This window comes from Coptis chinensis, chromosome 2 (genome assembly GCF_015680905.1).
Source record: "Coptis chinensis isolate HL-2020 chromosome 2, ASM1568090v1, whole genome shotgun sequence".
Classification (NCBI taxonomy): Eukaryota; Viridiplantae; Streptophyta; class Magnoliopsida; order Ranunculales; family Ranunculaceae; genus Coptis; species Coptis chinensis.
Genome location: NC_141457.1, coordinates 12,211,909 through 12,239,179, shown reverse-complemented (window position 1 = coordinate 12,239,179; position 27,271 = coordinate 12,211,909). Strand labels below are relative to the sequence as shown.

Here is a 27,271-nt window from a genome sequence, read left to right as displayed (position 1 = left end):
GTTAAACACTTTCAAGAAATATGAGAACATTTTTAGAACGTCACCTTCACTGCTTTGCTTCTTATCATTCAGAACAACAAAACTAAAGTTAAGAGAACATAAAGATAATATTGAGAAATACTGGGGTAGAATTGGAGTTCAAGTAATCCCAACACATATGATATACTGCATTATAGGTAGCCAAATTTCCTCAAAAACATGGGAACAAATTATTACCTCTTTCCGGCTCTATTAAGCTCTAACAATAGCAGAAAAGACAAAATTGCAAAGCAATGATTATCGAACTAAATCCAGTTCAATTGGTACTGATTACTTACCATGCCAAAAGATAGGAGTGCATAAACCAGGTTGTAGAAACATGCCCCATGGCTCTTCGGAGTGCTTTGATTAGTCCAAAGACTTAACCATGTGCTACTAGAAACTCGAAGAACTTCAGTCATGATATAGCAAGAGAAGAGTATCCAAACAACCCAAAAACCCCCCATTGCATTTTTATACCTGCAAAAGAAATAAATGCCGACATATCAGTTCATAGTACAGTGAAATCATGTTCACAACTATGCCAACGATGAACAGAGATTTGCAGCAACACAAGCATGGTTTGAAAAAGAATGCAGAGAAATACTGAGGACTGTATATGTCAGGCATTTTTAGTTAAAAGTTTCTAGTTATATGAACTTATATCTATATATAAGAAAATTAAAAAAAAAATACCATAAAAAATAGCTCTTGGCACACTGATGGTACTTTTTGATAGCAGAAATGCAGTTGAAAAGCTTCTCAGTTTTTATTTAAAAATAACTGTTCTCATGAAAACAACTTACTACTTAACTTTGTACCTCATCAAGACATTCAAACTAACAACCCCCGTTTCACGTTCCTCCTGCTTCACGAGAACAGACTTGCTTTCTTTACTTTTCTTTTTTGCACTTGAATCATTTGGCACACCATTGACTTCCCCATTGGCAACACGGCTCAAGGTCTTCTGATCATTGTTCTCACCTTCTACCTTCTCTTCCACATGCTCCTCCATTTTACCCGCATTTTCCATTAGTTTTTTAAACAAAATTCCATTGTTAGTGAGTTCCTCGAAAGTTCCCTCCTCTTTGATCATACCTTCATGAACCAAAAGAATCCTATCCACCTCTGGAAGGAAATGAAGCTGGTTTGTAACAAGCACCCTGGTTTTTCCATGCAGTTCTTCCTTAATGCATTTATCAAACACCTGGAAATGGAATTGATTGCAGGTCAGAGCAGTGAACAGATGCAACACAAAAATAAACAATTTTAATTTTAAAATCCAACAGCCCATGTTATTAACTAACAAGTATGTGTACGCACGTTATTTCCATCAAATCCTTCAAGTGGGGCCCTTAGCAGCAAAAAAAAAATGAAAAAAGAATTGGTGCGGTAAGTTGATTTGGGTGGTGGAGCCTGAGACAAAAATTTAAAAGAAAAAACACAAAAAAATATGTGGGGCCCACAGAAGAGGAAAAAGTAAAAAAAAAAAAAAAAAAGGGGTGCGGATGGATTGGCCACAGCTTAAGTGGCTCGCTCCCCCACGCCCCTTTAAAAAGTAGTATAGAGAAATACGCAAGTATACACATTTTGCAGCAATTCCATTTCTAGTTAAGAATGTCCCCAAAAGGCCAACCATTGCTCCAGAATAAATTGAACTTAACCTTAGTGTCACAGTTGTGACCAGTTCCAAGTTTCTATACTTGTCTCTGGAGCAGAGAAAATTTCACTGTTCCCTTTGGTTTATCACGGAAATCGTATTTCAACCTATATAAGGTGGAGTGAGTTCCTGCTCTTCCCAATGACCTTTGGTCATATGCGAGGAACTTTCTTGGTGCAATACCAGGGCCAGCTCATGATACTAACGAAGGGCGTGCCATGGGTTCCCAATGACTTTAGGACGGGTCTAGGAACTGAGCTTAGTTGGAGCCTAACTACGTGGATCCGTTAGGGTAGCAAGGTTTCCTAGTTCAATCCCCCTCGCTCCACACTACTCCTGTAGGCTTGGTTGCTGTATCATCATTATCCCCTTGATGGAGTATTGGCGATCCTGTGCTTAATATAGGTCGCCAAACTGACCGTGAAGTCAATGCAACCATCTTACCAAATTTAATAAGGAACCGTCAATGGCAGTCCTCTTTTGACTAGACACTCACAAACTGCTGTCTTTTCCAATTATTGAGCCAAAGCCTAGGGAACTTCGAATTAGAAAACCATAATAGGAGGGCAAAAACATATACTGCATGGATTACCTGTCGACCAACGTGAGCATCAAGGGCACTTAAAGGGTCATCAAATATGTATACATCCGAGTCAGAGTATACAGCCCTAGCCATAGAAACTCTTTGTTTCTGCCCGCCACTAATATTTACTCCTCTTTCACCAATTTCTGTGAGATCACCACCCTGATAAAGGAGTGTGTCAATCAAATATAGTAACCAAACAAGTATACAATATAGTGCTATTAAAAAAAATTATAACTATACAAGACATGTAGTCTGACTTTTTAGACTTACAGGAAGTAATTCCAGGTCATGCTGCAATGCAGTCACTTCTATTGTCTTCTCATATCGTGATGCTTCAAAAGGGGATCCGAATAATATGTTGTCACGTACCTGAATGAATTCATTATGAAGATTTTACTGTTTTGAATATTATCAAAAATATGAAACTATTTCCTTTAGTAGAATTCTAGAAAGCGGAAATATTATAATACTAAGGTACGATTACATAGGGACTCACTCTCCTTAAATAAGGAGACAACACATACTATGACTCCTACCTACTCAATGTGGGACTAAAACCCATAATGTAGCATACCACTATTCATATTTCTCAACAACTTTAAACAACAAGTTTGTCTAACACCATTGATCCACAATATACACTTTGCAAAACTTGGTAAAGCATGAACCAAAGCACCAAATATATCATTGCTTATATCAAATATATCACTGCTTATATAAGCATATGATTCTTAGCATCAATTGTGCTTTGGGTACATGGATGACATAAGCCGTACTTGTATTGATGCTTGACTGCTAATAGAAAAGTTATGTTCATCCCAGGCTCAGGTCGTGTTCAGGTCATGTTGTGTCCATGTTACATAGGCTAGTCTTCGAATGTTATTCTACAAAATGAACTGATGACATCTATCTCACAACCTAGCAATAGCCACCATCATAACCGAACAGAAGCACACAAATGTGAATGTTGTAACTTACAGTAGCATTAAAAATCCATGAAACTTGTGGAACATATGCTACAGTTCCACGGATAACCATAGTTGCATCTCTCATTGGAGGCAGTTCTCCTAGCATTGCTGATATCAATGATGTTTTTCCTTCTCCGGTACTACCAACAACTGCCACCAGGCTACTAACCGGTATGTCCAAGTTGACTTTTGACAATGTTGGTTGCTCTGCCTGAAAGGTAAAGTTTGATGAAAACATTATGCATGATTAGTAAATGCAAATAAGAAGGCTTTTAGTCGAAGTACAAGTACATCATCAAGTTGTAAATTTACTCATAGGTTTGCCAAACCAACCAAATGTTCACTTTCTTTGTTCTAATGAAATATATGCTGTCATTAAATCTAAAACTATAACTCATCAAATAGGGTAAAATAAACATGTGAGTTATCCTTCATTCAAAAAACACCAAAAAAACATACCTCATTGGATGCTTTGACAATAGTAAATCTTAAAATTTAAAGCATAAAACTCCAAACCATTTGGCAATGTTGTTGATTTTAGGGTTTCCTAAAATTCCACACTTTTAATCCAAAAATCACTAATATTAAAAACTGTATGAACTTCTCAAAAACAAGTATAAACTGATGCCAATGATAGCCATAAGTTACTACCCAATACACTCACATAGAAAGATCATTAAAAAAAAAATATTAGGGTGACCTTTGAATCCCAAGAGAAGTCTCCATTCTTTATTGATATGGCTGGACTTCTGGGGTCTAGAGGTGGATTTGGAAAAAGCAATCTCTCTTCAGTCAAAAATAGCTCCTCAAGTCGTTTCAACGATACATTTGCATTTACTACCTGGAAAATTCAATATTTATACAGATTGAATTAGATACAGAGTACTTTGAGAGCCTTCTTGAGCATGTCAAGGAAGTTAGTTCACCCATGTGCACTAAATACATATCAAGCTTTGAACATATAAACACACAAAAGTAACAACATACGATTAAATTAAATATTCATTTTTGTAAACAACCTAAAATCATCAAATAAAATTCCATAAAGAAAAACAAAATAGAATCGTCAATTAAAATTGTTGGATCTCAATCACTATTACATACAATCTCTCTTGTCACTCTCTCTTTCTCGCCTCCTTTGGAAAAAACCCCTCCCTCTCTCTCTCTATCACTGTTCTTTTTATACTCCCTTTCTCACGCCGTAGCCGTCCACCTGTCCTTCCATCCATTGCTTCCTGGCTTTCCACGTGTAGGGTTTTTACTGTACCTTGGTGTTCCACGATACGCTACTCTACTCCCGCGTCATCTGCTTATCTTGAGTCGGTCCCCCGTTCACAGGGATCTACTACTCCCCAACTCCTGCTACTGCGGCTAGCATCGGCCCCCTGGACCCTTAATCTTCTATGTCGCGGACCCCACCACTACAGATGCCCCTTCTCGATGCCGCGGCCTTTACTAATAGGCCCGGGGTCGAGAACCGGCCTTCCTTTGCCGTTATCCCGCATCTTTTGGCCTTTCCTCGGAATTTTGTGCGGTTGCAAGAGACACTTCATTCTGGCGTGCCGTTTCGCACCCCTCGGGGGTTCGAACTTCCACGTGTTGATCTCCTGTCGGTTCCCCTGCCGTCCCTTCGGTTTCCGCACCTGGGCAATTACCATTTTGCCCCAGTACTATTTAAACTCCCACTCCCATCTTCTCCCTCATTTTCTTCATTCAGTTCCTCTCTCCCTCTCCTCAAACCTTTTCTTGCTTTTCACCCACCTGAATCCTTCCCCTTTGGCGTTGCTCCGGTCCGATTTCATCACAGTTGGGCTCCGGTTCAGGTTTGTTTCTTTTAGTCCCTGTTTTTCTTACCTTATTGATTGCATTACCTTCTTTCCTCTCCTTACATTGCAATTATTAGTATCTTCTTCTCTCTTCAAGTCTGTTCATCTTTTCCTCGATGTCGGCGACGGCCTCCGAGAACCCTTCCCCCTCTCATACCACTGACTCTTCCTCGGTCTACTAAGGTGGCCTCTCCCCCTCCTGTGGCCGTCCCGGCTGCCCTGTCCACCTCTGGCCGCTTCATTGCCCCATTACCGCCGCCATCCAGATATCGTAGATCTAATTTAAGTGCAATTAGGGCTGCCTACGGATTTCCATCGGACATTCTGATAGAGCACATGCCTTGGATCACCCATTACCCCCACTTAGTTCCATAGCTGCCCGGATCTCTAGTAGTGACAGTAGGGCAGATTGTTGCCGGGCTACGGCTCCCCCTTACCTTGTTAGATGTGGAGGTGTGTAACCATTTCAATATCCCTCCCTGTCAAGGCATCGGCAATTTCTAGAGAGTCATGTATGCGTGAACTACTACAACAGAACCAGTGATCCCAAACTAACAAGCCGCGACATTGTCTCCCAGTACTTCATAAAGAAAAGTACCAAGGATGTTGGTGTGGGGTATCAATCTTTTTGTGTCCGTCCCCAAAAGAAATATTTCTTACTCCGCATCACCACGTCTGATAAACAGTGGCACCACTATCCGCTGTACGTTTCCGGGAACTTTTTGCCCGCGGATCTCCCAGCCGGAGTGACCCTTAATCATCTCGTTTTTCAGTCTAGTGGTGAGTCTCACCGCTGCCTCTGTCCCTTTCGGCCTTGACTTCGTAGACTATCATTCTCCCACTTGTATTCCCTTGCAGGTTGGCGACCTGATTCCAAATTGAGGATATACACTGGCACCATCTGCCCTGTCTTCGATAGACTCCGCGACCTTGGTACTGCAGTCGCCTCCTCTCTCTTTTACGGTTGCCATCTGCCGAGAGATATGGCCTACGCTGAAGGTGGAACCTTCGAACAGCATCGCACCTCCTTATACACGAACTGGGAGAAGGTATTTGACTCCATCTTCCACTCCTTTTCTTCCTTGTTTCCCTTCTGATTTGCTGCCTCTTTTCTCTTCAGGTGGGTTTTGATATCTCATATATGATTCGCAGTCTCTTCAGCGCCCGGACCAAAATGGAAGCTTTGGAGCAGGAATGTCACGACGCCGACGGCTTGAAAGCCACCTGTGACCGCCTTCGGGTAGAACTAGAGGCCGCGAATATAGCCAAAACTCAGGCCCAAGATGAGCTGCGGGTCGCGAAAGCCAATCATGAGAAATATATGGACTCCGTCAATAATCGCTCCGTCAATAATCGCTTGAGTTTGATTCGGACATGATGTCCACGAAAGGCTCCTCCCATTTGTTTCTTTGAGGTTTGGAGCTTTGTTAGGGGGCAAGTCTCTTTGCCCAGTTTTTGATTAAGACTGATGTCCATTTGTTTCTTTGAGGTCGAGGCTTTGTTAGGGGCAAGTCTCTTTGCCCCTGAGTTTGATTAAGACCTGATGTCCGCGAAGGGCTCCCCCCGCTGTTTCTCTGAGGCTGGAGAGCCTGTTAGGGGCAAGTCTCTTTGCCCCTAAGTTTGATTTGGACATGACGTCCGCGAGGGGTTCATCATCCCCCCCGGTCTTGTGAGGCTGTTGAGTCTGTTAGTGGCAACCTTTTGCCCCTAAGTTGAATCTGCCTGTGTTAATTCAGTATGCTCATTTCCCAAAAGTGTCATTGTATTATGTATGTGCAAACAAGCCAAGTCCCTTGCCTCGGACTGGTAGAAAATTCAAACATAAAACTTTTTCAACATCCTTACATTCCACGGCCTATCTATCAGTTTTCCCTCCATGTTCCGTAGTTTGTATGTGCCGGCCCCTCCAACCTCCTCCACCTGGTAGGGCCCTTCCCAATTTGGCCCCAGCTTCCCGTCCTTGACTTTCTTGGTGCTCTGAGTCACTCTTCGGAGTACGAAATCTCCCACTTGGAATTGCCGCGGTTTCAACCGCTTATTGTACTGCCTTTGCAGGCGTCTATGATATTCTTCTAGTCTAATACGCGCGGTGTCCCTTTTTTCCTCAGCCAAGTTCAAATCTCTCGCCAGTATGCCCCAGTTCAAACCCCCTTCGACCGCCTTTGTGCGTGTCGTGGATGCCACCATCTCCGACGGAATCACGGCCTCTATACCATACGCCAATGAAAAAGGAGTCTCGTTAGTGGAGGTCCGTGGTGTCATACGGTAAGCCCATAGCACCTAATTCAGTTCATCGGCCCATGCTCCTTTCCGATCCTCTAATTTTCTCTTGAGATTGTTCATGATAGTTTTGTTAGATGATTCAGCCTGTCCGTTACCCTCTGGGTTGTAAGGAGCAGAAAATCCCTGTTTCACATTATAGGCTTACAAGAACTCTCGCACTTTCGACCCCGTGAACTGGGTTCCATTGTCCGCGATGATAGAGTGCAGCAATCCAAACCGGCAGATAATGTTTTCCCACAAAAACTTAATCACTTGTTCCTCCTTTACCTGCTGCAGAGCCACGGCCTCTATCCACTTTGTAAAGTAATCCGTAGCAGCCAGCATGAACCTTCTCTTTCCACGGGCTATCAGCAGCGGACCCACAATGTCCATGGACCACATAGCGAATGGCCACGGACTGGCTACATTGTGCAGCAGCTCCGCTGGTGCAAATATTAGCTGAGCAAACCTCTGGCATTCGCGTCTATTTTCATGTGAGGCCAGAAATAACCTTTGCGTCAGCGATGCGGTAATGCGGTTGTTCTTCCCAGAATGACTTCCACAGTCTCCTGCATGCAATTCTGCTAATACCTCTTGAGCCAGGCTCGGCCCCGAACACCTCAGCAGCGGTCCATCAAAGTTCTTACGGTACATCTCTCCTTCTACCAGAATGAATCTTCTTGAAGTTTGTTCCAACCTCCTTTCTTTCTTGTCACTCACCTCCCCTCCTGATAGGAAGTGTCTAATAGGGTCCATCCATCCTCCCGCCACCTCTACGGCCTGACATACCTCATCTACTCTCTCAATACTTGCCTTCTCCAACCCCCCCCCCCCCCCCCTTTACTTTTAAAATTTCTCTCCTCTGACCCCGGCATTGCGGCCGCGACGTAGGCCAGTGCATCCGCGTGTACAATCTCCAGGTATTTAGCTATTCGCGCACATTTAGCGACAAAGCTTCCATTTGCTTGACATACCACCAAGTTGGAATCTTAATACATCGTTAATTCATCTACCCCCAAATCCTCTACCATTCTCAATCCCGCTATCACTGCCTCATACTCCGACTCAATGTTGGTGGCCGCAAATCCGAGCCTCATGGACAACTCAATCCAGTCATTGTCTGGGGTAACCATCACGATGCCTATTCCGCTGCCTGCATCTGTTGTGGATCCGTCCACGAACACTCTCCACCCATTCCTTTTGTCCCAGGGATTCAATCTGTCTGGCTCCCCCCCTGCTCAGGCTTTATGACCATCTCCTCCCCCCATGTGGGGTCTTCCGCTAGGAACTCTGCCAAAAACTCCGCTACTGCCTGTGCCTTTTCCGCGGTTCTTATCTGATATTGTACTTCATAGGAACTTAGTATTACTGCCCATTTGAGCATTCTCCCAGACTTCTCCGTTTTCAACGTTTGCTTGAGGGGTAGGTTTATCACCACCACTACTGCGTGTGCCTCAAAGTAAGGCTTCAACTTCAATGCAAAGAATATCAGTGTCAGGGCATATATTTCCACCTTACTATATCAGGTCTCCGCGTCCAACAAGATTTTGCTTTAGAAATACACCAGTTTTTCAACCTTGTCCACCACCCGGACGAAAACCGAACTTACTGCGTATTTTGTAACTCCCAAATATAAGTACAGCCTCTCCCCTTGTTCTGGTCGCGATAGCAATGGTGCCTTGCCCAAATATTTTTTTAGTTCTTGAAAAGCCTCCTCGCATTCCGCTATCCACACAAAGTCCAGCGTCCTCCTTAATAGTATATACAAGGGCCTACACTTGTCAGATGACTTAGATATGAATCGATTTAATGTCGCGACCCTTCCTGCTAACCTCTGTACTTCTGTAATGTTCTGAGGTGACGGCATCTCCACTAGTGCTCTTATCTGCTCGGGATTGGCCTCTATTCCCCGATGAGTCACAATGTAACCTAGAAATTTCCTAATTGTCACCCCGAACGTGCATTTTTCAGGGTTCAACTTCAAATTGTGCGCCCGCAGTATGCCGAACGTTTCCCTCAGTCCCTCTAAGTGTTCCTCTTCGGACATACTCTTTTCCACCATATCATCGATATATATCTCAATTCCCTTCCGGATTTTGCTCAAACATTTTCTCCCCCAGCCGCTGGAATGTGGCCCTAGCATTCTTCAGACCAAATGGCATTCGTGTGTAATAATAGGTACCACCCTCCACTATGAAATATGTCTTTTCCTGATCCGGCCCATACATCGCGACCTGGTTATATCCCATCAACGCGTCCATGAAAGAGAACATTTTGAATCCCGTCATTCGGTCCACTAACTCATCCACCCGCGGCATTGGGTAACTGTCTTTAAGACACGCTGAGTTGACATCCGTGAAGTCGACGCACATACGCACTTTCCCATTCTTTTTAGGTACCGTGACTACGTTAGACAACGACAACCAGTCCGTGAACTCTACTTCCCGTATAATGCCCGCTCCTTTTAACCTTGCAACCTCTTCGTGGATGCCCTCTGCATACTTCGGCCTGACGCTACGCATTTTCTGTCTCACTGGTCTAGCGCTTTCCCTCATGTGCAACCAGTGACATGCGAACTCTAGATCCAACCCCGTGATCTCCTCAATTGTCCAAGCAAAGACATCCTTATTCTCCGAGAGAAACTGTACCAATTTGTTCTTCCACTCTTCCGGTAAATTAGATCCCGCTGAGGTAAATTTCTCCTCCTCCCCTGTTCCCACATTCATTGTCTCGACCTTGTCCAGCGTTTTTGGTACCGCCGCCGTCTCTGCCTCCACTTCCGCGGAGGCACACTGTAATTATTTTGCCTGTCTCTTTCTAGGTTTCAAGGCCTCCCTTTCGTCCCCTCGGATCAACCTCTTGACGATTCCCTGATGACTGTTCCTCGTTGTCACTTGATCGCCGCGAACTTCATACATCCCTGTCGGGGTGGGAAACCTGATCACCTGATAATACGTGGATGGTACCGCCTTCATCTTATGAATCCACCACCTCCCAAGGATGGCATTGTACTGTGAATTTGCGTCTATCACCTTGAATCGAGGCAACATTGTCACTGGTCCCGTGGTTACTGGCAGCAAAAGCTCCCCTAGAGGCTCAGTCACACTTCCATTGAACCCGTACAAGTTCGTCTGCGAAGGCTTCAACTGTCTCCTGTCTATCTTCATCTCTTCCATCGTCCCTACGAACAAGTCCACTGCGCTGCCGCAATCGATTAACACCCTCTTCGCCATGTAATTCTCCATTGCCACTGTGATTACCAATGCATCCTCATGCGGGGAGTCGACCGTCTTCAAATCCACGTCAGTAAACACTATACTTCCTTTTCCGGTCGCGGACCATGGGGCGGGCCGTGAGTAACTTGACTCTTCGTTAACCTGCTGTATGCTAGTCGTCCACCGTATCCTATCTCTGTGGGCATTGTGACTCAGGATCTCCCTACTGAATATGACATTTATGGTACCCAGTATTCTCCCTTGGTTTGGCGTTTGCTCCTCTTTCCCCTTCTCTTTGGTGAACTCTTTCAGTAGCCCCTTCCCTATCATTCTTTGTACTAGCCATTTGAGGGCGTAGCATTCATTCGTCTCATGGTTCTGTATCTGATGATATGCACAGTACGGCTTACCCAGTATTTCGTCTGATTTGCTTCGCGGACCTTCATAGCCCTGCAAATTCTAAATCAGCGGCAACAGTTCACTCAATGACCGGTCTACCGGCGTCGGCTCCATTTCTTGATAAGGCTTCCGTTCTCTATTTTCCCTCCAGATTTCATTTCTCCCTCTTTCCGGCTGCGAAGCCTAACCCCTATATCCGCTGCTTCCTCTATCTGATGTTTTGTATCTTCCGCGGTCCTCGATTCGCTCCAAAGACAACACGGCCTTCCCCAACCTCCTCGTTTCTTTCTGCATTGTATCCTCATACCTTATCTATTTTTCCACCCTTGGATATAAATCCTGTAGTGTCGCAATCTCATTCTTAGCCACGGATTCGTGCACCCTGGTTCCCGGGCGCAGCCCCCTCTCAAATGCAATTACCGCCGTCCTTTCGTCCAAGTTTTCCACCGCCCGATGTCTCTCGCTTTGAATGCGATAAGAATTCTCTTATCGACTCCGCGATCCATTTGTCTTATATTGAACAAGGCCGCGATATCCACTATTCACCTTTTCTGGTGTATGAAGTGGTCCACGAAAGCTTGCTCTAACTCAAGGAAGCTGTTTATACTCTTCGAAAGCAACCGATAGTACCAATCCGAGGCTCCCCTCTTCAAACTTGCGGGAAACATCATACACGGCAGTCCATCGTATTTGGGTTCTTGCCACAGCAGCATCTGCTGCCGGAAGTGGTGGATGTGGTCCGCCGGATCTCCTGTCCTATCATACCTCTCAAATCTGGGCTGGTTGAACCGCCTTGGGACCTCCGCTCTCCAAATTGCATCCGCCAACGGGTTGCGGTTCAATCCCGCCACTACTTGGTTCGCCGTTCCACTTATGCCCTTCGCTTGTTCCAAACTTGCTTTCAAATCATTGGCGATCATCTCCTTCACCTGCTCCACTGTGAGTCCCGGCACCCCGTTCTCCCCCAAGTAGGGCCTCCCCTCCTCCTCTCTCTCCGTCTCTGACACCTCCCTCTCCGATTCCTCTATAGTCTCCCTCTCCCTCCGCAGTCCATTCTCTTCCCTCAGTCTCGCTATTTCCTCCTTCAACTGTCTCGTTTCTTCTGATGTCGACACGGCCGTCTCTTCTCTTCCTTGCTCTCCCCCATCATCCCCCATTGATTCCGCCTCCTCCCACTGATTCCGCCTCCTCCTCCACGACCGCCACCTTCTTTGGTCTTCCCATGCCTCTTTTTGCCATATGTACTAATGCCCAGCTCTCGGTCCCCACAGACGGCGCCAAATGTTGGATCTCAATCACTGTTACATACAATCTCTCTTGTCACTCACTCTTTCTCGCCTCCTTTGAAAAAAACCCCTCCCTCTCTCTCTCTATCACTGTTCTTTTTATACTCCCTTTTCACGCCGCCAGAAAGCCCACCTGTCCTTCCATCCATTGCTTCCTGGCTTCCCACGTGTAGGGTTTTTACTGTACCTTGGTGTTCTGCGATACGCTACTCTACTCCCGCGTCATCTGCTTATCTTGAGTCGGTCCCCCCTTCACAGGGATCTGCTACTCCCCCCGACTCCTGCTACTGCGGCTAGCATCGGCCCCTTGGACCTTTGATCTTCTATGTCGCGGACCCCACCACTACAAAAATTTCATAAAGATAAACAAACAATTAGATAGCAGATAGATATTTTCATCACTGGTCCCAATGTTAAGTAATTTGTACTTCCTTTTCCATTGTATATTTTGGTTGAAACAGCATCACTTAAAGGACTTATTCGTAGTAGAAGTTTACTAATATGAATAATAACCACTGATGTAAAATTATTTATGCAGCTCCCTGCCAAAATATCAAAAGTTTTCCCAAAGACGTATTAATGTAGATTAAAGCGGCAGAAGCAACCCTTAATTAAAATCTACACTTTGCAAAACCCTAAAAATCTCACTCTCACCTTTTATTGAAAATCTCTTAATTATTCATAAACACAAACACAACTACTGAAGAACCCTAATTACAAGCCCATTATTTATATCAAACCTAGAAAACAATAAACCAATATAAATATACCACATGACAACCAAAATAGAATAACTAAACTAATGGACTTCTAATTGCACACACGATCTAACATGTGCACGACCCATGAGCTTGACTCGAGCTATAGGTGCTCGCCTATAAAATGTTGAGGGAACATAGGCGCACGCCTATGATATGGCAGCAACTAGTTCTCATGCTCTGCATCACTCTTCCCAGGTTGAAGAAGATTGTCCACAAGCTAAAATGGGGGAGCATTTGTAGCTGGAAACACCGACAAAGCTTTGTGTATAAACTCTTCAAGAGACACTGGAATAACTTCAGTCAACTTTCCTGGAACTTCAACTCCTTCGTCGCCATCTGCTAATAAAACTGAACGCTTTTTCTTCTTAGGACACTCAGCAGCAATATGCCCAATCACACTACATTGAAAGCACTTTCTAGTAGCACTATATATATCAGCAACCGACACAGGAGTAGCAGTAGTAACTGCACTTGCAGAACCAGTAGAAAATGGTGCAGATGTCGCACCTAGTGAAAACATCTGCTCAGCACGCAATGCGTATTTAAATGCTGACGCTATATCATCAATCTCAAACATGATAAATGCTTCACGAATTGACTTGCACAGACTATTTAGATAATGACCCACCCTCTGTTCTTGTCTCCACTAACTCAGCACGAGTACACAACAACTGAAACTGCTTAGTATGCTCTTGAACTGGAGACAATTGTTGTTTCAAATTTTGTAGATAAATAAGCAAATCTTGTTCATACTATTTAGGAACAAAATGAGCATGTAATTCTCGGTGCATAGTAGACGAAGTGCAGACACGCCTATAACCTTGAGTAACCCTCATATTTAATTCATCCCACCACACCAAAGCATAACCTTTTAATTTAGTAGCAGCCAATTTAACCTTTTACCATCTAAATTTTTATAGTCAAAGACTTTTTCAATTTGATTAAGTCAATCAATAAACTCATCAGGGTCGAGTTTACCATCAAAAGTAGGCACATTAATTTTAATATCACCAGCTTGACTCCTCTCCAATATGCGGAGGAATCGATTAACATCAACAACCCCATTATCAACATTCCGAATACCGTGATCATCATCATAATAATTAAATTGTCATACCTTTCAAAATTACCTGCCTAGCGATTAGGTTCACAGTCTGGCCTATGAACACTTCGCTCAGTAGAAGGACGAGATGGAGATTGGCCCCTATATTCGTTTCTTGCATTACAATGAATGGGTTGTTCCCAAAAATTTCTATCACCATCTGCCCAATGTTATAAAGGACGTTGGTGACCACGACCTCTACCTCGAACCTGGTTAACATGCGGGTTTTCCCACCCTTGTTGATTAACACGCACACCTTGAGGCGCTTATTGCATAGGTAGCCCTCGGTTTTGGCCATTAGGATTTATCCTTGGCTGAAAAATCAAATCTTGTGGCCCTTGGGGCGCACTACAGGTAATTGCTAGACTGGAATAGGTGAAACACGCAAAAAAGGTTCTCCAACACCTCCATTACCTTGACCATCTCCAACAATAAGTGGTTTACGATCACCTATTCCATCCGTGGGATGAATCTGATTGGTGTAATTTCTCAAACAACTCTTTCCACACCATTGTTTTCTGGAGCAATAGGCACAAAAGCATTCAAAAGGGGGATTGTACCATCACTCTGCGACACATCATCAGTACCAGAAACCACTGAACCATTATTTCGAAGTGGTGGGGGTGGCGGCAACACCTCTCTCTGTATTGTGAGTATTGTTGTAGTAAAGTTCTGGAATGTCTCTGTCATGATGGTCATGCTTTCTTCTAAACGATACATGCGAGTCTCCATTGAAGGGGGACGACCTCGAGTTGTTCTACGATTCACCATCTCTGGAAAAAAAAATCAAATCTTTCTTTGAATACTTGTAAAGATTAAAACTTTCCCACTTTCACCAAGGAACGATTCGCACTCCGATACCAAATAATGTAGATTGAAACGGCAGAAACAACACTTAATTAAAATCTACACTTTACAAAACCCTGAAAGTCTCACCTTTTATTGAAAATCTCTCAATAATTCATAAACACAAACACAACTACTGAAGAATCGTAATTACAACCCCATTATTTATATCAAACCTAAAAAACAATAAACCAATAGAAATATGCCACATGTCAACCAAAATAGAATAACTAAACTAGTGGACTCCTAATTGCACACACGATCTAAGTATCTAACATGCGCACGACCCATGGGCTTGACTCGAGCTATAGGCGCCCCGCCTATAAAATGTTGAGGGAACATAGGCACGCACCTATGATATGGCAGCAACTAGTTCTCATGCTCTACATCATGTATTAAAAAAATTCTATCAATGATGAAACTCGTCTCAACTGGATATGTTTAGCCTTATCAAAAAGAGCGCTAAAATTGTGAACTGTTGGATAAATATCGAACTAGAACACAACTTTTGACAAGGCTAGGCATGTTTAAATGTGCTCATATTTTGTGGAGACGATCTTCATTGAATGGAAAACATATTCCCAAAAAATCAGCCCTCAGTTCATTGTGTAGGTTGTGGATGTCAAAATAAATTGTCAAGGTAGCTTGCCCCTATATATATATAGGCTACCTTGACACCTTATTTTGACATCCAAAACCTAAACCCTAAACGTCACGTCATCAGTCTCCTAAGTCACATAAGTGTTTGCACTTTAGAAATCAGGGAACCTGTTTCTGAATAAGCAATACTTACAACAACCAATTTTAACAATAGCATAACTGTCACAAGTCACAACAATGTCTAAGAAAAGCTCAACATGACAGAGAAGGAAGAAAAACTGGCACCTGAGTTATCAGATTAGGAAGCATAAACAGAGGAAACCGTAACACAGCAAATAGAGAAAGGGATGTAAACGCCCTAGCAGGTGTCAAGTCCCCACCAAGCAAAGTGAACATCCCAAATGAAATAACCGTAACCACAACTGGGATGCTGTTCAGGATGAAACTATTGAGCTGCACACAAGACAAAAAGCTTAAGGTGAGAATCTTTATCAAAAAACAAGATATGAACTTGAGAGAAAAACAAAAGGAGAAAACATGTTTGTAGCTCAGGCTTATCTGGACTTAGTATTGAATAGGCAATATCTGGTTTACTTGGCCACTTTCATAGTTGAAAAAAACAAATGCAGGACAAAGAGTGACAAATTAGGCAAACACTGTAAAAGAGGGAATGGTTGTGAAAAATTGATTGTTGCTACAACAGAATATCATGTTGGTATTAAAAAGTGTTTATCTAGAATGGATCTCAAACAAGGGCACTCTATACTTAAGTAGAATTTTGGGTAACCCTGAGGTAGAAAGGAGTGAGGAAGATTAAGTCAAACGTACCGCTCGCAGTAACTGGGCTTTTCTAAACCAAGAGAGCTCATCATTTCGAACATTTTGAACTTTCGATTGAAAGCTCTGCTCCCATGCGTAACATCTGCACCAATGCAGTATATAAGGCACGATCATATTCAGTCATAAAAGAATAGAAGAGAACATTGACAAAACGCTACATACTTGACAGTATCCATGGCGGCCAGGATCTCATTCATCAGGCCAATTCGTTTGTCTGTGCGTTGCAAACCCTCTTTGGACCATTTTTTCATCTTGCTAATCACAATTGTCTGTTGCCTCAAAAAATTGATATAAAGTCATGTTGGTTCACACATGAAAGAATGGAGTCATGGACAAAAAATCTTGTATCAGGGTCTGTGAGTACATAAAGTGCATTGCAAAGTTGTGTTGTCTTATATATAAAAGTTAATGTAACAATGAATGGCGTACCAGCAAATATCTATAGTAGTTTTTGACGGATTAAGTTATTCCTTTAGAAAATGTAAGCTCGATAGTGGATACTAAATAGGGTCATTTCGTCCATTTCATATACTGAAAAATGAAAATCAAATGTAAAATGAGTCTTTGAAAACAAAGGACATATATTGATCAAATTTTTGGTAATCAAGTACATTATGAGGTCATAATGGACCAGAACAAACTCATACAGTAATGATAATAGTTGATGAAATAGCTGAAGCACACACAGTTTACTGAATAGATAGGAAGCAAGTAGAGGCCCCTAAAACAAAAGCTGAAAAATGTTGAAGGGAATCTACGTACCTGTATAGGAAACATAAAGACTAGCATCAATGAGCCTACAAGAGATGCAACACCAAGTTCCTTGTAGAGAAGAACCATAGCGATCACAATACGAAAAGGAGCAGACCATACGCCATGAAGCTGCTGGCAGATTTGCTGTATACAGAAAACAGATTAGCTTAGGATTCAACTCTAGCAAAGAGAGATGGACAGTTTGATTTTCTCTACATCTAACTAACTCCATATTAAATCAGGGGTAAAATAACTGAAGCATAGTTGGGTATTTTAGTTGTTATTAGATCTCTATTTAGTATCTACTAAGACCGTATGGTGAGGCTTCATTTTCTTCTAAAATGCACATCTGACGTTTACAGTCTACAAAAAGTCACTGAATAATTCAGTAACTTTTTTTTTTCAGCGTGGATTCCTTTAAAACCGAAATTTCCAAATAGTTCATTCTGACCAGCATTTTCAACGTGGTATCTTACACAATTACATAGAAGAATAAAGTGATGATAATAAAACGAAGGGATTGAAAACCTAACGGGATGAACCAAACCGAAAAAAGACAAAGAAAACATACAAAATCATGTTGGAAATCAAGGAACCGCTGTATGATTGGTCTTGGGATACCATTCTGTAGTGTGAAAATTATAAATTTTGCCGAGTGGATATTACTTTTTCTGTTGGAATAGAACAGTAAAAGATAAAAGAAAAACAAAATCCGAAAGTATAGTCATATACTAGGACATCTTTCTTGGAAGAGACTTAAAGATCAGGATTATGTAAAGTCAGACTCAGAAACACAGGAAAAAGTTACTCCCAAGGTTGACCGGTAACTGAAAACACATATTGTCACTCTTAAAGAGAAACACAACCAGACTAAATCAACGTACAAATTTCCAAACTTATAAAAACATCCATACGCATGAATAGTTGAATACATAGGTCATAACTTGTGCAAAAATGACATCGATATGAAATCTGGAAGCAGAATCTTTGTGTGGACAGATACACCACATTGGGTTAATTATCATTAAGCTTATATACAAAAGGATATAGATATATAGAAATCATGCCTGAAGTGCTTCAGCATCCGTAGTCATCAAATTTGTAATTTTTCCAGAAGCAAATTTATTTCGACCTTCGTGCGTAAGTCTCATGGATTTACGAAATACAGCAGCAACCTGCAATTCAATAACATCGTAATCATATGACTGGATACTTTGAAGGTTTCTTTGCAATCGCTAACATCAAAAATTGACCTTAACCCAACAACCAGAAGGCGCCAAACTTTGTTTTATCATGTAGAAAGCACAAGGAAAAGACAGAAAAACGTACCAAGGTAGCTCTTAGACGGAAACCCACACGCATGACATTTTGGAAGTATTGTGCCTCACATAACACCCCCAGTGCCTGGACGAAGCTCGAGTTAATAAACAATTTAACTTAATTTAATGGATATACTATTGTAAAATTGTGATTCTTGCATCATTGTAGAACACTATAGAATGTGAAAGTACTCATACAAACTTTATCTTTTTTGAAACAGAGCATGAACGTTTAACTCCCCCTATCCACTCCCCACCCCCACCCCCACCCCCACCCCAGACACCCAAAATTTTGGCAAATGCCAGAACACCAGAATTAGAATTTCTGGTAGGTATCAATCATGCCAGAACTTTGTAATGCCAAACTATTTCGTAAAATGTGATGAAACTTTCTTGTATTCCATTTGGTGGCTCAGAACGATTCCACCACTGTAACACAAATGCATCTCTTCGCTGGGAACATGCAACTATTCTATAGGGCATTGGTTGTCAATTGATTAGTGGGGTTCTAAGAGAATCTTGAGAGTTTTTAGAGTATCAGCCTAAGAATTAGGGTATTGAACCAAACGCGGTAATTGTGTTTCGTGGATGAGCAAGATACAATCAGCTCAGCCTGATCACGTGCAAAGGCAGAACTGGAAGTGCATGTCCCAAGTTTTATGTGTTGCGGTGAAAATCATCATCAAAAGCTACTTAATATGGAACCTTCGATACTTCCTAAAGAACCATTATAATTTGACCTAGCAGCAGAGAACCTATGAATTTATTGCGGTGCCATGAAAAGTGCACATGACCTTTTTCAACACAATAAGAACAAAAGATAGAGCATGTAATCTTCGAGACTGGACAATCACTACACTTGACTTGCCTCACTAAGCAGGGAAAAAAAGGGAAAAAGGAAAAAAGGAGAAACAGAAAATGCTTTCACATTTAGAGTCATACCACTCCAGCAAAAATTGAGAAAGCATATATGTAACCAATCCAAGCTGGATCCCCTTGTTGCATAGACTGTTGAAGGAAACAGAGACAAAAGGTATATAAGGAGCTTTTAATGGTCAAAACATGAAACAGATTTGTCAAACTATGTCTAATAAACCACTCTTAACATATGGTACCAATATAAAATTATAAATCCATAAAGTGCATGAGTCAGCTGTGAGATACATTCATAACACTGACCAAAAAGCTCAAACGAAAAGCATATTTATTCAGCTGAGAGACAAATAAGGATATGATGGTGTTATTAAATAATCATCATATTTATGCAATGTGGGAATTGCATTTCATTGTCACCCTGTCTTTGGGTACCTAATGATTTCTTGGCTGTGTTTAATGAGACCCAAAATTTATGGATTGTTTACCGCATCGTTTTAGGAAAAATTGGTACTGGTAAATCTGTGATTTCTAATTCAGAAAATCATTTTGGTTACCTAACTAATTTATTTACAAAACTACATCAAGAATGCAACTACGCACAGGGGACATGATACTTCCATCGTCTAAAAAAAGATATGAGATGAGCCCACCATTACATTCCCTGCAAACGAGTCGAAGCTTTTTTTGATACACAATTTATTAAGGAAATAAACAATGATACATCACATAAATATTAACAAATATATTTTACTAAATTACATGGAATTATGCAATGGCTTCTTCTTCGTTATTCCCTCGCAACCCATGGATATGCAAATAAATTCACCTATCTTGTATAGAGAATCATGTCAATTGTTAACTATGCTGAAGAGTAACAACCAGTAGTTAACAGGGAGGGGGTAGAAGAAAACGCTTTTTTTGTTTTATCAGTAGAGGAAAAAGAAACACCATGTGAATTGTGAACAATGTCATAAACACCTACTTTACAGCGAGAGAAAAGAAAAATAATGCTTATTTACGATCTAAAATGCTTTATTATAGTTTTTTTTACCAAAATACGAGGTAATTCTGAGGACATCATGCAATGCTTGTTGTTAATAAGTTAACAAATAATAATAATAAATATTGAAAAAAAAAAAAAACTAATTAAAAAAAACACCCACACCCACACACAAGTTAAGTCATGTATGAGAAAGTTAAAACAATGTCTAAAAATAACAGAAGAAAATATACAACTGAACTGATTAACAGGATATGATTTGTCAGGAATGTAAAAGAATTAAAGGTCCTGCAGTACGATCATTTTTATGTCGAGATTTCTAGATTAGTATGCCAACTAAGCGTCATAAAGAAGATAACCAACCTGTAAAAGGTAATTCAAAATCACTGGCCCCACAAACTGAGACAGATCATTTCCAATCTACAAATTAATTAAGAAAGAATACACCAAAGACATTATTAATTATTGAAGTGAGTCCATTTTAGCCAAGAAAAATTATAGGAAAGGAACATAAGTACATAACAGATTATAAATGCATCAAAAGAAAGGACCTTCTAAAAGGTTGAGATGTCCTATGTTAATGGAGAAAGAAGTACAAAAAACTGAGAGCAATTGACATTCCAACCCAGAGGATCAGTCGATCGGGCATTCTAAGAAGGAATTATCTAAAATTCCGTAACAGGTGTAATCCCCATAACCCACAACAATCTCAATTACTTCAATATTAAACGAAACCATGGAGCCTAAAGAAGGCATGTTGGACTTTAACTCTTTAAAATCAAAATCATTAATTGTAAGTATAAAGCAAGATTTCAAACCCAGACTCCAACCCATGTACAAGATAAACATTAATGGGACAATCTAAATGGGGATTGTGCTATTGTTTCCACCCTTGTAAAAACTAAAGTTTCAAGACTATTTTAATTTTCATCATCCCAAATTATGACACCATTGCTATCAAGAAGATAATATATAGCTGCAATCTATGAAGCACAGATGAACCATTTTTTTTTTGCTAAGTAAACCGAGAAATTGTATTAAAGAATAAGAAGAGGGTTACTAAATGGGAAGTTATTCTGGGACTAGCACAGATGAACCTATTGGTGGGCTGAGTCTGTGTCGGACACGTGTCCAACCCGGACATAGCATGGACGCGTGTCCGATGCGGTTAACATGATTAGGATGCAGTAACCATGGCCAGGACGTGGATATTTGAGTCAAAAAAATAAAAAATAAAATGAAATAAATTAATGTTAAAAAACTCGATTTCTTTCGGTTCTTGTTTTGTTAAAGACTTATCAACATAAATAGCAAGTCACAGTTTTATTATTTATAGTAATACGCGGACTTACTATTTATAGTAATCTCGTCTTACTATTTTCAGTAAAAACACAGACTTACTGTTAGTTAGTTTAATTATTTTTAGAAGTCCAATTAGTTCTACAACGTTCTTTTATTTTAGTAATCATTATTGGCATATGATTTCTTGTTAGTTCTCAATTTGTGATAGTTTCCTTTTTGGTTTTGGAAACTTAGGATAGTTATAAATAGGGCTTCAAGCAATAGAGTTTATTATTGTTTACGTGAGTTACAAACTTGAATGTTTGAGGGTCCCACGGGTTGAATTCCCGTTATCCCCTAGTAATAATTCTAGGGTTGCCTTTATTTCAATTGAGTTTTATTTAATATGTTTGTTTAGTGTTCTTCTTTAAATTTAAGTTTAGTCTTTAGTTTAAACTTTAAATCATTGGTGTTCATCTTACTTCCCGCTTCCACAAGTAAGTTTTCATCACTTATGACATGCTTTTAAAGTTTGATTTAGAACTATGTAACTTAATCTTGTGACTGTTTATCTTGAATAGTTTTAGATTTATGAATTATTATACATTTAAATTAGTTTCTAATGTTTAATTTATATAAAATAAAATTACAATTATTATTTGATTTCCGCGTCCTTTGCCACACCCGCGTCTTACATTTTTGAGATATAACTGAGTTACCACGTCCGTGTCCGTGTCTGTGTCAATGCAACACAAGTTGCAATGCAATGTCATCGTTTACGAAAAGATAACTTCAATTATTTTCTCTAGCTAATATAATTTTGAATCCCAAGTCTAAAAGGAAGTAGTTATTTTCACCTGCCAGAAAACATTTCCCAAATCTATATTGGGAATCCAAATCAGGCTTCTAAGGAGCTAGAAAACACTTCTAATTTGCAAATCCATTTCGGTGAGGTGGTGGCAGCAATATGGATGTTCTTCTTCAAATTAGATATGTATAACGCCCCTACCACCACCTACCACATGTCGATGTTGTCCCCACTTTGCCACCTAAAGGCCCAGGTTTAGTATCAAAGTCGAAGACGGCTTGCTCCGATGGTGGTGTGATTGTGATGCCCTGGATTGGGTGTAGTCCCATATTGAATGAGAAGTCATCTTGGATTCTGGTTATATTAGATCGACTACTACTTACTTTGAGAAAAACCCACAGCCACGAATGGCCAGCCATGGACAGGCGGCTGTCCATGATTAGGTGGTATGGTCGGTGGTCTCTGTTACGATGGCTATTGATACGAATATAAAACACATCATACTAGTTTGCATGAATTATTGTAAGATATAAAGGACGTTTCAAAACCAAATTAGATTTGTCAAAAACTTGAATAGAGATACTAAGATAATACCGCTTGCAAAGTTGGTGAAGAACTCTTATGAAAGTGATTTGAGTTCTCCCAAAAAACACATACACATTGTTCTTGTGACTAGTAAATGAGAGAACCAGAATTCTATTGATAAGGTGGAGTCAATACCTTAAAGACGCCTCCCCACCAAAATCTGGAGAGAAGAAAAAAGGAAAAAGAAAGTGAGTAATTTGATATAATGCTATCAAACAGTATGGTATAAGGAAAACTACAAAAAACCAAATGCAAGAGCTTATCTCTCAGAAATCTGGATCAATTTTACGGAAAGTTCAGTCAAGAGAAGTTCTCTAAAAACGTCCTGATGTGCCACACACATGAACATGTGTTGCGTTCTTTTGTTTTTACTAGTTTTATTTATTATGGGCGTCGGCCCAGCGATAATAGGCCAATTAGTTAGTTGTTTTAGGGTAAAGGAGGAAAGCTAGTATAAATAGAATGGGAGCCTCAATTACAAGGGGAGTTCAGTTGTTTTATTGAAAGATTATTATTCTTATGCAGCTATCAAATTTATTGAGACATTGTTATTATTGAGATTTCATTATTCGATTGAAGCTTTTGCCAATCGATTTACATCAAAGTGGTAAACAGAGCCAGTGGTTTCCATCCTCACAGAAATTTGCAAACAGCAGGCGCAATCAAATCAATTATTACAACAAGGTTTCAAAATTTGAAAGCAAACATGTCTGAATTAATGTTACACTCGAAAAAGGTTGACGTCATATATCAAAGATTGCGATCAGTGTGGGCAACGAAAACAGGGAAGACCCGATGTGTTATCGTAGACCGATTCTCTAAACGGTGCAATAATGGATGTTAAAGCTAATGGCACACGGTAATCTCTCACTGCCCCTACTACCCAATTTTCCGATCAGTTATGGCAGCGTCATAATATTTTTCGAACTCATTGTGTTGCTGCCAAGAAACTCTGTAATGCGGTTATTGTGGTTCCAGTGATAATTTGGTTTCAACAAAGATGGTAGAAAAATTGAACCTTGCGACTCAACCATTAGCCGTGCCCTTTAATATTCAATGGTTGAACGAAACATGTATGAGTCATAGTATGTGTTGTCTCCTTATTTAAGGAGAGTGCTCCAATATGTAAATGCAACTAAGTTGAATAAACTTTTCCCTTTCTAGATGTCTACTTACCATATACCTTTTACATTATAAATAGTATACATACTTTGGGATGAAAACACAGACGTCAAGATAAGGGCAGGCAAATATTTTATAGTCAGTTGGCAGAAAAACTTTAGCGGCATGGAAAGCTATGGGTGTGAACAAGTAACTAAGCAAACAATATAAAGTATAAACATTGATTCGGCCCACACCTTCCTCCAACACTGCGATGAAGTGCTCTTAACAGCCATGGCTTCTGCTTTCGAGATTCGTCAATCCAGCACCTCTGGAACCTATGAACACAGATTGTTAAGAGGATCGAACCCAGAAATAAATATATAAAGCACAACTACAACATGCATACTTGTTATTGAGGGTCTCAGTCTGATCCCAGGTATCTAATTTCCAGACGTCCTTCTCGGTGATGGGACGTTTATACCCTTGCTGCATGAGAGGAGTCATCCATCCAAAGTATATCCCTACCAGAGAAAATCGAAGTACAACATTAGCTGAGGTAAAGCAACCAAACTTCAGTTTCTATCAGTTTACAGTACTCATAAGACTCAACTTAAGAACAGTGTCGGAGTCAAAGTCCCAGGGGCAAACAAAGGTGCTGAAACCGATTAATGGGTCCACCTAATATGAACCAACAAACGTAGCAAATGGGCCCGCCTAGGCAAGCAAAATCCGATAGGAACAGGTAGCAATAATCATTAAAGAAAATATTCTGATTTTGAAGTCTCCTGATTGAGAAGTGTCAAGTGATGTCTCACAATTCACAACACCAACGCATTTGCTAATAGGTGTTCAGGCAGCAAGTTCATGTATTTTAACTGTGTAGACAATTTGGTGCAGCAATCATTATTTATTAATGAGTAAAATTATCTGCACCTTATAGGATATATACTAAGGTCTCTTCCTTCAATCAGTATAAAACATTAAACGACTCAATGTAATTAAGATAACATAAACTATCATTTACTTACAGGAAAGTATGTTTGCATGCCTCTCCGGACAAATCTGTTCTCCTCCAGGAAGCACTTCATACTCTGCGTTGTCAAAGGACTCATCCCTTAATGGAGTGTAACCCAAGTAAGGTTCCACACTAGGAACATAAAAGAGCAAGAAAATTCCAAATAAAACCTGCACAAAGTAATTCACATCTTTCAAAGTTTTTCCTTTTCCATTTGTACTGACAAAAAGGTCGTCATGGTATCACGGCTTTGTCGGCTAACAGACCACCAAACCTACTTAAGAATGACATGCAAAGTTCAATTTTTGCTGAGATCAATTCCAATATAATTTACGAACTGCCCAATAACATTAACATTTTACAGCATCTAAGGTAAGTATCAGCCTTCTTCATAATTGATTCCAGGCCTGCCTTGACTTGAGTCCGAGATCAAGTCACAATATTGTACAACAGTAATGTGAAGTGAAGAATCTAAGGTAGGGTGTAAATCTAATCTTATATTTATCAGTAGGCATTTGACAATTTGCAAGATATCAAACCGTACATCAGAAGCATCAGAAGGAGTCAAAGACACAAACCTGGCAGAAAACTTCACTGACATACAAATAGAGTGTAAATCTGCAAGGAGAAAATCCAAGTATGATTACATACTACCCTCCACATTTATAATCAGTAAGACATGCATATAGATACACATATTTAGAGACTTTTAATCAAAACTCTAATCATCCAGTACCAAAAGGAATTTTACATATACGAAGTATGGATTCTGGTCTTTCAAGTCTCCAACCAACAACTATTATGGCACAGTATGAGGCTGTTTCTGTTCATGTCCCCATGCATTGATACGAAAATGAGTGGGAAAGAGTTATACAATTAAACAAGACAAATAATAATAATAATAATAAAGGCAGTGATGCAACAACAACCAAAGCTGACCACACTCAGAATCACTAGCACATCAAGAGAAGTGAATTTCTCAGCAGACAAGGCAGCGAATTTCGGTGTCAATCTACCAATTAACAATAGTTTCTTGTGTGAAGGTAAACCCCCATGGATTTATAAATGGGAGGTCCCTGATCAGACCTACTATAGATTTTTCTAAGCTCGGACACAGTAGTTGGGGTCTCAACTCTACACTTACGTATATAATGGAACCTCTTTTTTACATCAATACAATTCAAACCTACTTAGCAGAAAAAAAAACAACCAAAAAATGAAATACTAGATTTGAGCATGGTGCCTCATAGAGTTATAGTGCAGGCTATGAAGCACGGACACTCCTCTCGAGGTAACGTATCCGTGTCGGACACGTATCGGACACCAACACTCCCTGACATGCCTTCAACAAGTATCCAATACTCGATTTGGAGTGTCGGATTTATTAATTAATTTTTAGAATTTCCGACACTCCGTGGACACGTTGGGGACACACGGGGGATACGTTTACATTTTATTATTATTTTTTTAAAAGTGATTAAAATATTTAAAAGAAGACCCAACTTGGTAGGGGCTTTATTTCACTCTTGAAATAAGAAAAATGAGGCACAATGCACGACTGGACTCGATGATTGCCAAGTCCTTTTTATATATATTTGTTACAAATCTTCTGTAATTGTTATTTCTTTTGTTGGCATTAGCTTGCATTACTGGACGTGTATGTTGTTGTTGTTTAATCTTTTAGAGTTGGACATAGGGGTATGCACGGGTTGGTTCGGGTCGGGTTTGGGACTAAACCGACCACCGAACCGACCCTATCAGTTTATGCTTTTCTGGAAGTCTGGAACCAAACCGAACCGGCTGGGTTATACTAACCGAACCGAACCAAAATAAATTCCAGCTGAACTGATATCCGAACCGAACCGACTGGTTTTTATATTTTTTAAATTAAATCAATTAAATATGTATATTTTAGTATATATTATATATGGCGGGTCGGTTCGGGTCGGGTTTGGGACTAAATCGACAACCAAACCGACCCTATCGGTTCTCACATATACTGACCCAAACCGAACCGACTAATAAACATAATTGACCCGAAACTGACCGGTTCGGTTCGGTTCGGTTTTGTCGGTTTGGCTAGTTTTATGCGCACCCCTAGTTGGACATGTTCAAAAATAGTGTTCATATTTTGATTAAAATTTGGTGGAGAAAGTTAAAT

General features: G+C 40.6%; 1 protein-coding gene across 2 annotated transcripts in view; it reads right to left on the bottom strand.

Moving 5' to 3' along the window:
- LOC147514918 (ABC transporter C family member 2-like) overlaps positions 1-27,271 on the bottom strand; it is a 34,302-nt gene that overhangs the window by 5,309 nt on the left and 1,722 nt on the right. For both annotated transcript variants that reach the window (XR_015209736.1, XM_086585518.1), the window contains exons 3-21: positions 25,689-25,728; positions 25,124-25,280; positions 24,502-24,616; positions 24,350-24,430; positions 23,127-23,151; positions 20,681-20,737; positions 19,384-19,449; positions 18,452-18,526; positions 18,190-18,297; positions 17,132-17,266; positions 16,532-16,638; positions 16,358-16,451; positions 15,815-15,982; positions 3,933-4,073; positions 3,243-3,443; positions 2,535-2,633; positions 2,271-2,423; positions 840-1,225; positions 318-498 (exon numbers count right to left, since the gene is read on the bottom strand). Coding sequence is in view for 1 of the 2 variants with exons in the window: in XM_086585518.1 (XP_086441644.1) it covers positions 318-498; positions 840-1,225; positions 2,271-2,423; positions 2,535-2,633; positions 3,243-3,443; positions 3,933-4,073; positions 15,815-15,982; positions 16,358-16,451; positions 16,532-16,638; positions 17,132-17,266; positions 18,190-18,297; positions 18,452-18,526; positions 19,384-19,449; positions 20,681-20,737; positions 23,127-23,151; positions 24,350-24,430; positions 24,502-24,616; positions 25,124-25,280; positions 25,689-25,728 (2,389 nt within the window). In the remaining variant the exon portion in view is untranslated. The remainder of the gene's footprint in view (positions 1-317; positions 499-839; positions 1,226-2,270; positions 2,424-2,534; positions 2,634-3,242; positions 3,444-3,932; positions 4,074-15,814; positions 15,983-16,357; positions 16,452-16,531; positions 16,639-17,131; positions 17,267-18,189; positions 18,298-18,451; positions 18,527-19,383; positions 19,450-20,680; positions 20,738-23,126; positions 23,152-24,349; positions 24,431-24,501; positions 24,617-25,123; positions 25,281-25,688; positions 25,729-27,271) is intronic.